The 18,323-nt window shown below is 42.5% G+C and overlaps 1 protein-coding gene across 2 annotated transcripts in view; it reads left to right on the top strand.

The window, feature by feature from the left end:
- Positions 1-211: 211 nt before the first annotated feature.
- Positions 212-18,323, top strand: part of TET1 (tet methylcytosine dioxygenase 1) — a 120,181-nt gene continuing 102,069 nt past the window's right edge. For both annotated transcript variants that reach the window (XM_070488939.1, XM_014862781.3), the window contains exons 1-2: positions 212-695; positions 7,552-9,581. In XM_070488939.1, coding sequence (XP_070345040.1) covers positions 7,674-9,581 — 1,908 coding nt within the window. In that variant the 5' untranslated portion in view covers positions 212-695; positions 7,552-7,673. The remainder of the gene's footprint in view (positions 696-7,551; positions 9,582-18,323) is intronic.

An 18,323-nucleotide genomic window follows, 5' to 3' on the forward strand; every position in this document is an offset into this window, starting at 1 on the left:
GTCACCCCTTTAATGTCTCTATAAACATTCCATTTAGAGATCCTAAAATTTTTCTCTCAGCCCTTTTGAAAAAAAGATAAAAAACCCCCAAGACCCCTCTCCCTTTCCAATACTCTCCTTTCTTAAAAAAAAAAAAAAAAAATAGGTGTTGGGAGGGAGGAGGAGGGGGAAGGGGAGGGAGAAGGAAGGGTCGAGAGGGGAATCCGGCTCCAGTTTGGGGAAATCCAGCTCGCGTCTTGCCTCTCGCTCGGCGGTGCAGGGTCCAGCGGAGGCAGAGCCCCAGCTTCACTCCCTGAGGTCTGTCCTGGGGAGACACTGCTGCTCCGGGGGGCTGACCTGGCGGGGAGTGGCAGCGCAGTCCGCTCCGGCGCCGCTTTGTGCGCGCAGCCGCTGGCCCCTCTGCTCCTGGGTCTGCCCCCCGGGACGCCCCCCTGTCCCGCCCCAGTCATGCAACTCTACCTGCCTCTCCACTGTGAACCTTTGGGAAGCAGCCGCCCACCCCGGGGGCTCGGGCCCTGACCGTGCTGGGAGTCGGTAGGTGTCGGCCCGGGGCCGGCCCGCGCCCCTCGCGCCCGCCGGGGCCCCGGGCTCCGAAGTTGTGGGGACCAGCACGAGTTGGAAAGTTTGCCCGAGGGCTGGTGCAGGCTTGGAGCCGGCGGGACGCGCGCTGCCCTCGGAGCCCGAGCGAGCCAGCGGTGAGTTGGGGCCGGAGCAGAGGGTAGGGGTGCGGGGACCCGCGCGCCGAGGGCGGAAGGGGGTGCGAGGGGCGGCGCTGCGCTCCGGCTAGAAGTGGGCCGGGGCTCGGCGTCCGCGGGTCCTCCCGGGCCGCAGGGGTGGGACCCTCCCCGCAGCGACCCCCCACCCCGGGCCGCCGGGGGAACTTTCGTGTTGGGTGGTAAACAATGCCCCCAGCCCGAGGACCCGGCCCTTGCCCCCGCGGCCGGGCTGCGGCGCAGGGTAGGGGGAGCGGGGGGCCTTGGGCTCGCACTCAGGGCTCAGCGGGAAACCCGGCTGGGGGAGGGCAAGTGTGGCCTCGGGGGGATCCTGAATGTGCCGGCGATTGACGCGCCTCTTAGGAGAGTCGGATGTCGGGGCGCCCGGGGGCAGAGAGGGAGGAATTAGCGCGAGCCGCGGGCGGGCAGCCCGGGCTGTCCCGTGCTCGAGCACACCCCCAAACAAGTTTCCTCCCTCCTCCGAGCTTAGATAGGAGCAGCTTCGTTGGGGAAACATTTTGGCGCTTGCCTCCCTCAGCGTTTCGGGGAGGAGGCTTCAGGGACGAAACTTTTGGAGTGGAGGTAGTAGGGGAGTCTTGCCAGAGGTTGACCTGCAGTTATACAGATCCGGGAAGAAGGGAATAGGGGATAGAATCAGTGTTCCGCCAAAATGGCTTTTAAAAAACTCTTCTGAGCGCCACCCGGTCGCCGAACGCAGTGGCGTTGCCTTCGCATCGGTCCCACTCGGGCAGAATCCCGGAGCGGGCCCGGGGCTGGGAGGCGCGCGGAGCTGGTGCCGGGGACCCGCCGTGCGGCACGTGAGGGGCCGGCGAGGGCCGCAGCAGCCTCACGTGCTGGGGAAGGGACCGGGCCGGATTCCTCTCTCCCTCCCTCTCTCCCTCCCCTCCCTTACCTCCTTCTCACCCCCCACCCCCCAACCGATTTAGATTCTAGAAGAGCTGTGTGCAGTCCATGTATTTCTGCAAAAAATGGTCAGGAAGTTGCTGGCCGGCCCCAGCAACCATTCCACGTGAACGGGGAACCCAAATTGGTCATTTCTAACTCAATAAAAATTAATTTATTGATACAAGAGAACAGATATTGCTTGAACTCCGAGTCTTCCTTTCACCCCCAACTCATCCTCCTCCCAAATTAACCATCTTGCATAGGTCACTCATGTGCCTCTTCCCCTCCTCCCCGTTCCATTCTTGGCACAAAATGAGCTGCATAATACATCATAGTAATGATCAATTTATGAAGAAATATTCGAAATGGACTTCAATACCTTGAGCGAGAAAAAGATGAGGTGCACAGCCTGATGTCGGCGGGGTGCGCTACGCGCTGCGCCGCGATGGGTTGACGGGCGGCGCTATAGGGCAGCAACCTCGGGTCGGCCCTGAACCGAAATGTGCGGATCCTTTCCCCTCCCCCTCTCAACAATATAAAGTAAAATAGAAACGTTGGCTTCCTCAGGCCTCAAGATGCCAAAAAGAATATGGAAAAGGCTCTTGTTAACCTTAGAGTTATTTAGGGCATATTAGGAATTTATGACTACATACAATTGAACAAGGGCAGTACACCCAGAGAGAAACGTAAATGAGATGTTTGGAGATTAGTCCGTATTATTTCCAAGAACTAAAGACTCAGGTAGTATGATTTTGGGTGTTTCTTGATTTGGTCGGTACTGGTTGCACAGGTTAAAAACAAGTTCCTTCACTCTCTAATTAAGGGATCTTAATTAGGTCGGTTGTCAACCTTTAACTGCGTTTAAAGCCATGTTATCATTTCAATTACACTTCAGGATCAAGATATATGGGAGTTAGCATGCAGTGTCCCTTTTTCTTTGCAAAAATTAGTAGCTCGGGCTTAGAACTCTGGGAACACCATTTACCGTTTTCATGAGAGTTAACTGTCGCGCTCAGCTCTGGTCTACCAGAATTAATGGGTCGAAGGTTTGGATCACCACTGTCCCTGCCCTTTGTTTCTCTTCCTTCTCCAATCTTCTTTATCTGGTTTGTCTCTCCCCTCCCCCACCCTCCTCTGCGTCTGTATCTTTCTTTCCCCGCACACTTAAATTTCTCTTTTTCCTCTTCTGTCTTTCTACCTTTAGTCTTGAGTGTTTTGATCTCAGTTGTCTTTTTATATTCTAGCTTCATTGCTATAAATTTCTTCCCCTTCCTCTGTCTTTTGGCCTTTGTTTTTTTACTGTTTACAAATTTTCTTTCTTTTTATGCTTTTTCCTCTTCTTTCCAATGTGTTTTGTACTCTCCTTGTTTTTAGAAGGGTCATTCTATCTCCATTTTTAACTTCTCCCTTCTCCTTTCTGTGGCCCTTTTTGGCCTTTTCTTCTTGCTCTCCGCAGGGCAGCAGGGTCGTTTTACATATGGAAGGAGGCTTTGACTAAATCTGCTGCCCTTCTAGTGAGCTTCCCTGAACGGCCTTTCCCTGTGCGAGGGCTCTCCCACTTCCTGTGGTAGAAAACTATCTAGGAACAGCAAGCCGACCGCCCACCTCCTCTTCCTTTAGATGTAGAACTCAGTTGCTGGAGGAAACTAAGCCAGGTGGTGCCTTTTAAAAAGAAATGTTTTGAGTCTTGTATTTCTCAGCGAAGTGCTGTAGCCTTTAAATTCTAAGAAGCTGAATGGAGTTGACTATGAAATCAGAGTTTCTTTTGCAAGTAGCTCTATATATGCAAATACTCACCACTTTTTTGGCCACTGCTGGTGGTGGGAAGGATTGCAATATAATTTTAATTTGACATGCGGGCTGGATGGTTACATCAGTTCAGCCACTTCCTGCCCAGGGGACTTTGGGAGATCCAGAAGGAGGAGGGATGTAGGTGTGAGAGGATTTTCGGACATGGTGCTGTCAAAATTATCCTTTACAGACAACTGATAGGGTTTAGGTGGTCAGCTTTTCACTTTCTGGGCAAGGTGATTACTTCAATAATTGTAAAAAAAAAAAAAAAAAAATCTCTTCTTCAGGGAAAACTCCAATTACTTAGTGAGCTCAAACAATATTGAGGCAAAAATCTGATCTTATTTGTTGACCAGTTTGGTTAGGTCAGTTTAAATTAGAATAACTAGCAGACCCTTACAGGGGTCATGTTTGTCATATTCATCCTGGGGCCTGCTCTTGTCATTTCTCTTCTCTGTCCGTAACCTTATATTCTCTACCTTGTACTAGCATCGTATCTTTTCGTGTTTCAAATTATGACTTGGCCTGTTATCTGCTGGCCTATAATGTTTGGATCTCATACACTCCTGTTTCCTGTGCCACAAGGACATTTTAGGGAAGCAAAATTTTATTGCAGGTTAGGAGTCTTGGTGCCCTCTGGTGAAAAGACTTGTTAACTAAGTACTAATGTTTTCCATCCCACAATTGTTGGGGTTGTTTTGTTGTTTCTCTTCCAGGAAAATAAGAACTCACAGAATAGTGTCAATTAATTGCGTATGGTTCCCCCTCCTGGGCCTACTATATATGGAGGACATCATTTTCTTACTTTCTGCTCTGATCAGGTTATCCTGTAGCTATCTCTGTAGCTCTCAGACTCTTTAATATATTCTAGGGTAGAATAAAACTGATTTTGAGGAATATTGAAATGTCAGTTTTCATCACAAATGAAAAATGGAAGTGAAATTAGTATTCAGTTGTAAATATACCTTACTCTTTAATAAATAAAAACACCAAAAAGAAAATGGAGAATTTAATGTTTACAAATTAATAAAGGAAATAAATTTCTTGAGCTCTGTGGGGATAATCTCTTATTTAATTATGAACCTATTTAATAGAATAGACCACATTATTTTTTTCCCCCACAAATTTAAAAAAAACTTGCTGCCCCTCCTCCCATCGCCGAAAGAAGGTTATGTTTCATCAGTGGAGCCAAGGGTGATAAAATTAGGATCTTTGGGAACCCTTATTTTGTTTCTGATTGTCTATTTCTTTGGCTGGGTGGTACGCAGTGGTTTCTCCCCTGCAGTTGGGTTTTTCAGGGGTCATTGGCCTCTTTCAGGATCTCGTAAAAAAGACTGTTACCATTTAAAGAGGCCACATCTTCCCAATCCATGTTGCCTCATACCTTTTCCATTTCCTTGGCAAGCTTTTTTTCCGGAGATAAGGTTTGAATGGTAAACATTATCTTAATTACAAGTCTGAATTTCTAAAGCACTTCAATTTAAAAATATAAAAGAATATATAAGAGACTGAGATCAATTTATAAACTACTTTCAAAAGCAGATCCCATGACACCTTCTGGCATATCCAGATTACTTGCCTACATATATGAATTTTAATTTTCATGGCTGATTGCAATTCTTAGATTATATACTTCTAGTAATTTTTTAGCAGTGTAATCTTGATACCAGAGATAAAGCATGCTTATACCAATATTGTTGAATTTCTAGAGAATGGAATGGATTGCTTTTTGTTATCTGAAAAAAACACCCTTATAAAGATTTCAGGCTTTCTGGAGGTTGAGATTGGAATGTCTTTTGTTTTCTAAAAATGTTGGTACAAGAAGCAGTGGTCTTTGGAGAAAATATCCTACAGTTTTTCACAGCCAAAGGGTTAGTGCAAGCCAAAACTTTTTTTTTTTTTTTAAGAAAAAGGAGAAAGCAGCAGTAAGCTTAGATGCCAAAAACTCAAGTGAAATATTCTCTGGCTTAGTGTTTGTATTTAGCACAGATTTACTCAAAATGTTACTTTTCTTGTGGTTAATGTTATCACCAACGTCTATTTAAAAAAATCTTTGTTAAAGGTACAATGCTTTGACTCTAAATATTGTGCTCTGGGATCCTTTATTATAGTGTGTGGGCTACAGTGTGTTAGCTGTGAAAAGAAACAAAAGAACTAGATCTTGCTTTGCAGGATATGCAGACTGTGGGTTAAACTGGTTCTATGATAGTGATTACTATTTAGCTTATTTTCTCTGATTATTTGCATTTTGGAGTTATAAATAGGCTTTACTTTTTTAGCTCTCATTTATTAAACACCTATTATTTGCCAGCCCTGTACTAAATCTTTACACATATCATCTTATTTTATTCTCATAATCCAATGAAGTCAGTACTGTTATGCTTCCTATTCTATTACACATAAGGAAACTGAAGTTTAGAGAGACCAAGGAATTTGTCAGAATCAAAAGGCTAGTAATGTTTCTGAGCTGTAGACTGAACCCAGGTCTACCCACTTTCAAAGTCCTTCTTACCCTGCCTTCCCCCGCTCCCCCTTCAACCTCAGATATCACAAGGATGAAAACACTGCTTTCCCTGCAGGAGCCCATTGATACCTCAAAACAACCTCATTTCCGATGCAGAAACCTTGACTCAGTTAAGTAGTTTGCTGAAGGACAAAGCTGGTGATCACAGATTCAAACTCAGGGCTTTCTGATGTGACACGATCTCTAGCCACTAGTCCCAGGATTATCTGGATCAGATCAGTACAACAGGAACAAAAGCAAAGTTTGAGAATGATAGAGGGCTGTCAAGTTTTTACTTTGCCAAGTAATAACATTAAAAAAAAAATCAGTCTATCTCCACCTTTTCATAAAAGAAAGGACTTTTATTACTTTTTTAGAAAGGACATTTTTATGAGAGAAAATGGGAAGGTGTAATTTCAGAATAAAGGAGAGTTGTTTAAAATGAATAAATTCAACTTTTTGAAAAACTTTATCTTGCCTCATTTTTTTCTCATTTTGCCACAGACTGTTGATCACTTGGCTGCAGACCAGTTTCTGGTGACCATTCTCCTACACCCTGCTCTCTCACAAATCCAACAGCCTGTCAGCTGTTAAAGTATCCTCCCCCAGTCTGTTGTCACACTCTTGAATCTGTGGTCTTTAGCGAGTCTATTGATATATTTTGTATGGTGAGTGTCATTCTTGTTCATAACTTGGTCTTATTTTGAGTCAGCATAGGCAGTCTGAGGAGGTGAAAAAGCAGTTGATGAGGGCTCTTGGTCAGCACCCTTTCTTTCTCTCCTCTTTTCTTGCTCATCTTTCAAGTAATAGTTGCTTGCTTTGTGTGCTTTACTACTCTAATTATCTCTTGTTCTCTTTATGTCCTGTTTCCTTGCCTAGGCATTCATTGTGAGACTTTGGGGACCCTTGGTAGAAGGGATTTTAGGACCAGCAGTCTTTGGATTAAGTCAGGTGAAAGAGAAAAGAGGGACATCATTTCTGGGTGTGGGCAGTGCCCACCACAGTGCCTTCCTTGTACATAGTAGGCACGCAACAGGCATTTGTTGGACGAGTGAGTCTCGTTTGTAACCTAATCTGTCAGTACTCACTCCCAAGATTTTATGCTATTTTTGTGTGCGTGTGAAAGGCTCAAACTTTGTGGATTGTTAATTGGAATGTGGTATTAATATTATTGGATCTCCAGGGAGTGGAGCTGCTTGGATTCCATAAGCCTCTTCCTCTGGCTCTTCCGGCTTTACTGTTGGACAGACGATACCTCTGCCTGTGTGGTGATGTGCTAAGGAGAGAGATTAAGGGATAATTTTTTAAGCATTCAAATTTGTAAAGATTGGGATTTGAGGTTTAAACTACATATGACTACAAGAGTTGTGGTTTCTAATGTAAAAATAAACCCCATGCTTACCTTTTCAAAGTACTTCATCAACTTAATCAGTTGTCACAGTAATTAAAGGAGCTTTATTGTGGATCCAGGTTTTAAAGGATACTTTAGTACTTTTTGTGTCTATTATATTTTCCCTTTGCAGTAAACATTCTCAGTTCCCTAATTTTAATTAATAATTGCTAGTAAATATTCTATTTCAAATGGGAGAATGCATAGGAAAAAGACTCACTTCCCGTGCTTTTTTGTTATTATTTCAGACCAAAATCTTGTGTGACTGAGCTCAACCATGGTGCATCAAGATTCTCCTCAGAAGTGAGACTTTCCAAAGGACCAATGACTCTGTTCCCTGTGCCCTTTCATTTTTTCCCACTCCGTAGCTATGTCTCGATCCCGCCATGCAAGGCCTTCCAGATTAGTCAGGAGGGAGGATCTAAACAAAAAGAAAAACAGCCAACTGAAGAAGACATCCAAGCCAGCCAACAAAAACGGGGCATCAGTCAAGACTGTGAGCCCTGGAAAATTAAAACAATTGATTCAAGAAAGAGATGTTAAGAAAAAAACAGAACCCAAACCACCTGTGCCAGTTAGAAGCCTTCTGACAAGAGCTGGAGCAGCGCGAATGAATTTGGATAGAACTGAGGTTCTTTTTCAGAACCCAGAGTCCTTAACTTGCAATGGGTTTACAATGGCTCTCCGAAGCACCTCTCTTAGCAGGCGACTCTCCCAACCCCCAGTGGTCATAGCCAAACCCAAGAAAGTTCCACCTCCTAAAAGTTTGGAAAAGCAACATGAGTGTGATTATAAGGTACTTACGGACATGGGAGTAAAGCACTCAGAAAATGATTTTGTCCCAATACAAGACCCCCTCATCCCTCCTGATCTAGAGAATCTAATCAGCTTACAAAATGCATCTTTAATTAAAGGTGAGAGCCAAGAGACAACTCAGTCTTGGTCCCAAAGGGTCGAGGATTCCAAAATAAATATCTCCACTCACAGTGGCCCTGCAGCAGAGATCCTTTCTGGGTCACTGGAAGGGACACCTGGTGGTGAAGGACTGTTCTCTCAAGAGACATCAAGTGATATCAGTGATTCCCCTAAAATGTTTGCTCGGGGCACTCTGTGTGCTCCTTTGCTCCAAAGAGCAGCCCTCAAGGTTACCTCTGAAGGAAATGCCAGCATTCAGTTAGAAGATTTGGGTTCACGAGTAGAATCTCTTAAGCTATCTGATTCTTACCTGGATCCCATCAAAAGTGAACATGATTTCTGCCCCACCTCCAGCTTTAATAAGGTTATACCTGAATTGGACCTTAAAAACTGTTTGTCTATTGGTGGGTCAATATATCCTACCTCATTAATAAAACTCCTTTTGGCAGGCTCAGAACAAGAAACCCTTGGTGCTAAACCAGGTCATCAAGAGGTACTCAAAGCTACCCCAGATCACCGGGAAGTTCCTGATACCACCCCTGTCGTAAGACAGGTCTTTAATACTGTCCCACATCAATGGGAAGTTCCTGGTGCTAACCTAGTTCTTGGAGAGGCTCTGGGTGAGACCCCAGACCCACCAGAGATTCCGGGTGCTGTTCCAGTTCAAGGAAAGGTTTTTGGTGCTATCTTAAATCAACAAATCCCTGGTATGGGTGGTGGTACTGCCTCAGACCCACCAATCTTCCTTCCTGCTCCTCTAAACCCAATTGCTACCTATGATGCTCTCCCAGAATGGCCTGAGCCCCAGGGCACTGTTTCATATGGGCTTGAGGTTCAGGGCGCTATGCAGATTTTGCCTTTGGGCTCAGGTCACACTCCTCTACCATCGTCAAACTCAGAGATAAGTTCGATACCTCCAGTAATGGCTATAAGCAATATAGAAAATGAGAAGCAGGTTCATATAAGCTTTCTGCCAGCTAACACTCAGGGGTTCACGTTAGCCCCTGAGAGAGGACTCCACCGTGCTTCACAGGGCATTGCCCAACTCTCCCAGGCTGGTCCCAGCAAATCGGAAGAAGAGAGCTCCCAGATCAGCAAGACCAGCATGGTTGACATCAACACCACAGTGGTGTCTAGGCCAGTGTCACTTGCCAGTACCTCCTCTTCTCTTTCCTATACAACTTTGCTACCTACTTTGGAAAAGAAGAAACGAAAGCGATGTGGGGTCTGTGAGCCCTGCCAACAGAAGACCAACTGTGGTGAATGTACTTACTGCAAGAACAGAAAGAACAGCCATCAGATCTGTAAGAGGAGGAAATGTGAGGAACTGAAAAAGAAACCATCCGTCATTGTGTCTTTGGAGGTAAGTAAATACCCAAGGGGCTGGGAGACACCATGAGAGTTGGTAGTGTGATCTGTGATCTGTGTGGAGACAATTTGTTTCTGTATTACATCCTTTTACTTTGCTAAAATGTTGCTTTAAGTTGTCTGTAAGAATTTGTAGGGGCTGGCCGGGTGGCGTAGTGGTTGAGTTCACGCGCTCCACTTCGGCTGCCTGGGGTTTACCAGGTTCAGATCCTGGGCACAGACCTACACACAGCCCATCAAGCCATGCTGTGGCAGCATCCCACATACAAAATAGAGGAAGGTTGCCACAGATGTTAACTCAGTGACAGTCTTCCTCAAGCAAAAAGAGGAAGATTGACAACAGATGTTAGCTTAGGGCCAATCTTCCTCACCAAAAAAAAAGAATTTGTGGAATTCAGGACTACCCGAAGTATGTCTTGTGCTGTGATACATTAGCTTATTTTTAGAATTTGTCTCAGAAAACTAGAACATACAGTTTTTCCGTTATAGGTTTTGATGGAGACACAGGGAAATTGTATGATGTGGTTTTGCAAAGATTTCCTCTATGCCTCATTTTGGCTAGTTGTGTGTCTTTTTTGGAAGTTACAAATTTAAAAACTAAGACTGGAACAAATTCATTAACTCCCTTGCAGCCTGAGAAAGCAGAGGAATTAAACTTCTTTTCTTTTGAAAGAATAAAACTGTCTGCATTCTTAATCTTGAAACTTTGCCTTGGGGGTATAACAATAATAGAGCTTTCGTCTCAGCTTTTGGCGGGTGGTTTCTGCCTGCTCTTCATATCTCTCAGTGTTGTTGGGATTAAATGGTAATCACAAGTTGAGCCTGGTGAGGTGGCGCTTGCCTGTAGTCCAGCTACTTGAGAGGCTGAGGCAGAAGGATCGCTTGAGCCCAGGAGTTCTGGGCTGTAGTACACTATGCCCATCAGGTGTCCCCACTAGATTGGCATTAATCTGGTGACTTCCTGGGAGCAGCGGACCACGAGGTTGCCTGAGGAAGGGTGAACCATCCCTGGTTGAAACCAAGCAGGTCAACTCCCTTGCTGATCAGCAGTGGGATCTCGCTTGTGAAGAGCCACTGCACTCCAGCCTTGGCAACATAGTGAGACCCTGTCACTTTTGCCCACCCCACCCCCCAACCCAATATAGGAAATCCCGTATGTCCTAGTATTCACTGTGTCTCCTAAATAAATATAAAAGTTTTTTTTAAAGTTGAAAATGGTTTGTAAACTCCAAGTGTTATATGAACACTAGTTCTCATTGTTACAGTTTATGAACCTAACGTAGTAAAAGTATTGGTTAACTTAGGCTTTAAAGGATTTTGTGGAGCTTAATTAAAACTCAAACTTACTTTTACAGACCTTTAAAACACCTGTCAGGGGCTGGCCCCGTGGCCAAGTGGTTAAGTTCGCGCGCTCCGCTTCGGTGGCCCAGGGTTTCACCAGTTCAAATCCTGGCGTGGACACGGCACCGCTCATCAAGCCGTACTGAGGTGGCGTCCCACATGCCGCAACTAGAAGGACCCACAACTAAAAGAAATACACAACTATGTACCTAGGGGCTTTGGGAGAAAAAGGAAAAATAAAATCTTTAAAAAAAAAAACCCAAAAACCTGTCAACTATGGTATTTTATGATTTTTAGATCACTCACTTGAAGTTATATTTATTTTGTGTCTACTGTGAATACAGGTATAGTAGAATAGATTAATTTTAAAAAGTATTGTAAACTTAAATTCAGTCAACCTTTTCTGTTTCATTCTTGACTTAAATTATTTTTCCAAAAATACTGGCTTCCTATTTGACTGAGCCATTGCAAACGAGATCAGACATTTAACCAGTCATGTATTGATGGGCGTTTAAGGTATTCCTAAAATATTTTCTTACAAACCTTGCTGCAATGAATACTCTTCCTTTACTCGAGTGACTTCACACATGAGAGTAGATCACAATGTGGCCAGTAACGTTATGGTTTACAAACACACATCTAAAACACTTAGTAGCAATGTCTTTAGCAGAGAGACCTCCTCGTAAGCTCCTGATTTGTAGTATTGCCAAGTGACATTATTGCCAAAGATACTCTATCTGTAATGTGTGTAAGCAAATTTCTTCGTTTCCTTCCTAAATCTGCTCCTCCTCTTGCCTTACGTATTTGGTTCAATGGCTTACTATCTACATGATCACCCAAAATGGAAAATTCAGTCATCTGTGATGCTTTCCTCCCCTTCCTCTAGATTCTCTTGTTTTATAAGATCTGAGTGTTCCTACCTCTCCACTTTCTTGGCTGCACCTATATTTGAGGCTTTGATCTCTTATCGGGACAATTTCAGTATTTTCTTTATGATCAGCAAGTATTTATTGCACTTCTCCTCTGGGTTGTGCACTGGGGCTATAGTTGTGAGCATATCAGCTAGCAGGGAAGTCAGGGTGTGGAACGACAAGCTCCCCTTAGTGGAGTTCAAGTTTCTTTCTGAAACCCTGATTCTCCTACTTAACCACGTGTAGTCTCTTCTGCATGTGTGACATATCTCACTCAAGACAAACGAAAATAGAGCAAAACTTTCAGTGCCTTCCAATTATAGATGAAACCTAGAGTCATTAGTGTGGAGTACAAGACTGTCAAGATTTTGGCACAACCGACCTCCTCCATCTTATTTGCTGTCGCTTCTCATATTATACTGAAGTTTCAGCAGTATCTGGCTACTTATACTTCCCCAAGCTCACCATGCACGTTCCCACTCGGTGTCCATGTTCATGGTACATGTTCTTCCTTTCCCCTTCTGACCAGACTCCGCCCAGTCACTCACCCCTCACGTGTCACAATTATACATGTGTGTGTTCCCCAGCTTCCATACCAGGGCACTTTGTTTTTCTAGAGCCTGTCTAGGCTTGATACAATTGTAAGTACTCAACACATACGTGTTAGTTAAATGAAAAGAGAATATATTTGTAACTCAAATAATCAGGGTTATAAATTTAGATGTTGGCATGTGGTTTAAACTTGCTCTGGTGAGCAAGTGTGCCCACCCTTCTCAAGCTCCATCAGTGTGGGAAAAACCAATATTGGCTAATGGATGGATGAATACCTTGGCTGTTGGTCATGATCTCTTAAGCACCACATTCTTTATTAAAAACAAACCAAAAAAAAAAGCAAAGAAAAAATCCAACACTTTCATTTTGACGTAATTCAGATTTATAGAAAAGTTGCAAGAGTACTACAGAGAATTTGGTATATCTTTCAACTAAGTGATAACATTTTGTCATATTACTTTATCTTTCTTTTTATCTCCCCCTCTCTCTGTCTCTTCTCTATTTTTTTCTGTACCAATTGAGAGTAAGCCACAGACATGATATTCCTTTATCCCTACATACTAGAGAGTGTGTTTTCAATAAGCAAGGATATTCTCTTATCATTATTATCAAGATTAGGAAATTAGAATTCAACTATTATTATGATCTAACCCACAGACCTTATCACCTATAAGAAAATGTCCTTTTGGCTTCCTTTAATCTGGAACAGTTCCTCAAATTTTCAAAACAACTTTATTGAGGTATAATTGACATACAATAAACTGTACATATTTAAAGTATACAATTTGATAAGTGTGATATATGTATACACTGTATAACCATTGCCACAATCAAAATCCATCACTCCCACAAGTTTCTTTGTGCCTACCCCTCTCCCTGTACCGTCTCCTCAGCAAACACTATCTTTCGGCCACTGTAGATCAGTTTGCATTTTCTAGAGTTTGATATAAATAGAATCATACAATATGTACTTTTTTGTGGGCGGAGGGCTAGAACAGTTCCTCAGTTTTTGTCTTTTATGACTTTGCTACTTTTGCAAAATGCAGATCACTTATTTTGCCCCCTGAGACTTTCACTTCCTAGTTTACACGTCTTTTTGCCTGATGGTTGTTAAATGGTGATTCTCTATGTCCATCATTTCTTCTAAATGTATAAGTTAGCTGTAAACTCTAAGGAAGAGCTTTTGCTTCTTAGTTACCTATTTTATTTATTTATTTCAGTATGAATTTATAGATTTTTATTATATTCAATAGGTTATAATCCTTTATTATCATTATTTATTTTGGTGCTCAAATTGTCTCAAATTTGGCCAGGGAGCACCTTCAACCATGCTTTAAGTATTTCTTTATTTTTCTGGCATAAGTGTTCTAGGCTTTACTACTTTCTGTTCTGCCCCAGACCTGAAGTCACTTATTTATCCAAGGAAACTTGGTTTCTTTTAGTGGAGAATGAGACTTAGAAAGCAAGATCTTGGTGGTAGACGTGATCATTGTTACTGTAATGTCAGCGCTTTGTTCAAAAGTTACTTGAATTAGTTTTGTCTCTCTGTGTCTCAGTCTCTGCCTCTCCTTCTCAAACACACACACACACCCCACCCTTAACCTTTCAATGTGCTTATGTTGTTCATTTGAAATAGTTTTAATTAATTTACTTCTTTATATTCTTTTTCAAGGTTCCCCTGTACTTGACAATCTTCATATTCACTCGCTCTCTCTTGTTGTCTCCCTGCCCCAAAAGATCGCCCTTATCACAGACAAAGCTGATTCTGAAGAATGTGTTAGGTTGTCCTTGTACTGAACTCTGGCAATGATAGACCTACCTATCCAACAGTGCATAGAGAGGCAGAGGACACAGGCTCTCTGAGGGAACCTCACTCTGAGAGAGCAAGGAACAGTTGTATCCTCTTTTCTTTCTGGTATCTTTTGCTTAATATTATGTTTATGAGATTCATCCATAATGTTGCTTCTAGTTATAGATAATTCATTATTGTGGCATAGTATTCCATTATATGTATATACCACAGTACATTTGTCCATTCTACTGCTAATGAACAGTAGTACTACTATGACCATTATCATAAACGTCATTGGTGAATATTGAGTATTCCATTCTATAGTGTATTCCTGGGAGTAGGATTGCTGGGTCATGGAATGCGCATTTGTTTAGGTTTTGTAGATATTACCGAACAGCTGTGGTGGTTCCAATTAATCAGAGGCGTTTATGAGAGTTCTGCTTGCTCCACATCCTTGGCAACACTCATTTTCTGTTTTTCTTTCTTTCTTTTTGTTAAAGATTTTATTTCTTCCTTTTTCTCCCAAATCCCCCCAGTACATAGTTGTGTATTTTAGTTGTGGTCCCTCTAGTTGTGGCATGTGGGATGCCGCCTCAGCATGGCTTGATGAGCGGTGCCATGTCTGCACCCAGGATTCGAACCAGTGAAACCCTGGGCCACCAAAGCGGAGCACGTGAACCCGACCACTCAGCCACGGGCTGGCCCCTCTTTCTTTCTTTATTTTGAGGAAGATTAGCCCTGAGCTAACATCTGCCGCCAGTCCTCCTCTTGCTGAGGAAGACTGGCCCTGAGCTAGTAACATTTGTGCCCATCTTCCTCTATTTTCTGTGGGACACCTGCTGCAGCATGGCTTGACAAGCAGTGCATAGGTCTTCACCGGGGATCCAAACCAGCCAACCCCAGGCTGCGGAAGCACAACGCGTGAACTTAACTGCTGCGCCACCGGGCCAGCCCCTGTCTTATTTTATTTTAATAATTTTGTTGAGTGTGTAGTGGCATCACTACGTTGTTGCATTTTCTTGAAGACTGATGAAATTGAACTACTTCTCATATGCTTGTTAGCCATTTAGATATTGTCTTTGAAGTGCCTGTCAAGTCTATTGTCCATTTTTAAATTGTTTTTTCTGCCTTTTCATTATTGGTGTATCTGAGTTCATTTTTTTTTAATTGAGTTCATAATAGTTGTGAAATTGTGAAATTTCAGTTGTACATTATTTCTCGTCTGCCACCACATAAGTGCTCCCCTTCACCGTCTGTGCCCACCCCTCACCCCCCTTCCCCTGATAACCACTGAACTGTTTTCTTTGTCCATGTGTTTGTTTGTATTCTGCATATGAGTGAAATTATCTGGTGTTTGTCTTTCTCAGTCTGGCTTATTTCGCTTAGCATAATTCTCTCCAGGTCCTTCCATGTTGTTGCAAGTGGGATGACTGTCTTTTTTATGGCTGAGTGGTATTCCATCGTATATATATACACCACATCTTCTTTATCCAATCATTGGTCTATGGGCACTTGGATTCTTTCATGTCTTGGCTATTGTAAATACTGCTGCAATGTGATTTCATTATGTTTTGATATAAATCTTTTTTTTTTGAAGATTGGCATCTGTGCTAACATCTGTTGCCTGTCTTCTTTTTCCTTCTTCTTCCCCAAAGCCCCCCAGCACATAGTTGTATATTCTAGTTGTAGGTCCTGATTGTGCTATGTGGGACATAGCCTCACCATGGCCTGATGAGCAGTGCCATGTCCGCACTGGGATCTGAACTAGCAAAACCCCAGGCTGCCGAGCGAGTGCATGAACCCAACCCACTCCGCCACGTGGCTGGCCCCTGATATAAATCTTTTGTTAAATATATGATTACAGATATCTTGATGTAGTCTCTGATTTAACTTTTCACTCACTTAATCATGCTTTTTAATGGATATTCTTAACTTTAATGTAGTCCAATTTACCAATCCTCTCCTTTATGACAGCTTTTATGTCTTTTTTTTTTTTTTTTTTTTTTTTGAGGAAGATTAGCCCTGGGCTAACATTTGCTGCCAATCCTCCTCTTTTTGCTGAGGAAGACTGGCCCTGAGCTAACATCCATGCCCATCTTCGTCTACTTTATATGTGGGACGCCTACCACAGCATGGCTTGACAAATGGTGCCATGTCCACACCTGGGATCCAAACCAATGAACCCTGGGCCGCCAAAGTGGAACGTGCAAACTTAACCTCTGTGCCACTGGGCTAGCCTGATTAATTTCTTTTAATTGTACAGTGAGGTGGTTAGATAGTCTTCCCAGAGATATCTTTTGGCCAACAGATAAAATGTTATTTTTCTTCCAAACTCAGTTCAGCTTACTGTTCTCCATATTCGGAAAGACAGATAATTAAAATCATCACTAATTTTGTAACTTGTAATCATCTAGGACTTTGCTCACGGCTAGATATTCCTCATGTTATTTGTAACTTAGCATTTTGAGACTTACGCATTACCCTATTTATTGGATAGTGATTGAAGTAAAAAAAAAGTGAGGGGAAGCTTTTTAGAGAGAAGAGGGAATAGGTGCTTTGGCCAGGCTACACTTTCACAAATAATTTTTAGTGTGTATGATAACAAAGGAAAACAAAACAGTTGTTTGTAGAAATGCTTCTGAAGGCTGAGTATTGAATTCCGTACCTCTAGCTTGGTAATTTTGGTATACTATCACATATTTAATTAATGTTAATTGAATAACTAAACAAGCGGTTTGTGAGTTGGTTGCCAAAGTGAAATAATCTCTCTTATATTTACTCTAGTTAGGTTTGATTTTTTCCCCCAAATATTAAAGGGTTATTATATGTTTGGTTAGATTAAATAGCAGTGTACTAGATAACGCTGTAAACTGTGCTGCTTATTACTGTGCTGTCTTCTTAGTTGATGCAAATTCCACCTGGAAAAATACTAATACCTACATAGGTTGTGCTTGAAAAGCTAAAAGTTAAGTAGTCGTAAATGATACAAATTGAATCACTGTCCACTATCCTATGGTACTGTGGTTACGGTGTAGTTTCAGGGGTGTCATTTCAGAATTGGTTGACGTGCTTGTTTTATCCTGTTTATTTCGGTGGCAGTAGTGATGGGACTGGCCTCTCCTGGCTACTGCTTTTCTTACTGTTTTCAAACAGCCGAATCTCATTTTGGCATATGTTGTGTATGACATATGGAACAAATTTTTGCTACCAACTCCTTCAATTGAGGGCAGATGTTATATGTCCTTAAATATGCCTTAAAGGAATCTCTTTGGATCACTACTGAGACTTCAGTAGCATACCTCACCACAGAGCTGACCATAGAAAAAAAACCTTTGGCATCTAGGACCCTTGCATGTGTAAACTCCAAGTATGTCAACAAAACCATGCTGATCTTGATTGATTCTGACCCACGGGTGTTAATTTCTGGAATCTTGTCACTGTGGTTCAACTCTTACCCAGCCATTTTGTGTATATCATCTTCTCCAGGAAGAAAAATGTGTGAAACTGGCTAAACCTTTATCTAGTGTCAGCATAATTCAAGTTATACTATTATATAATAGTGAGCACTATCATATGGAAAATGTTTATTTTGCTGCGGAGCTTAACTCCACATCTCTTTTTGTTGGTCAACCTCTTGGTTTTTTATTTCAGAGAAGTATTTCAAGGGTCAGTGGTTTCAAAGCTGCAAAAGTCATTCTCCTTATAAAGTAGCTGGTCATTGTGGCACTTATGATGGATGTGGCACAAGTGTTACCCTGAAGGGGAGAGGGCGGGTTCTTTATCTTTTTGCATTATTATCATACTCAAATGAGATACAACCAGCAAATAAATCAAACTAATCTATGCAATTCAGGTCATTACCTTGCTAATGAGACTCAGTGCTCAAGTCATGAGTATCCAGGAAGTCTTGACTAATTATCATCAGCTCTTCAAGTCTACTATGAAAGCAACAAAAGAGAAATCTTGCTCTTTTCTGATTTAATTATGTCCCATTAATACTGAGTCACTGTTTTTAAAAGAAGGGCATGGTGTTCTGCAGAGAGAGCAGTGATTAGAAGTGAGATGTTTAAATAACTTCTAGAGCCCAAGCCCAGGATTTAGGAGGTGCTAGCACATAATTGATGCTCAACAAATGTTTGCT

Source organism: Equus asinus, chromosome 2 (assembly GCF_041296235.1).
Source record: "Equus asinus isolate D_3611 breed Donkey chromosome 2, EquAss-T2T_v2, whole genome shotgun sequence".
NCBI lineage: Eukaryota > Metazoa > Chordata > Mammalia > Perissodactyla > Equidae > Equus > Equus asinus.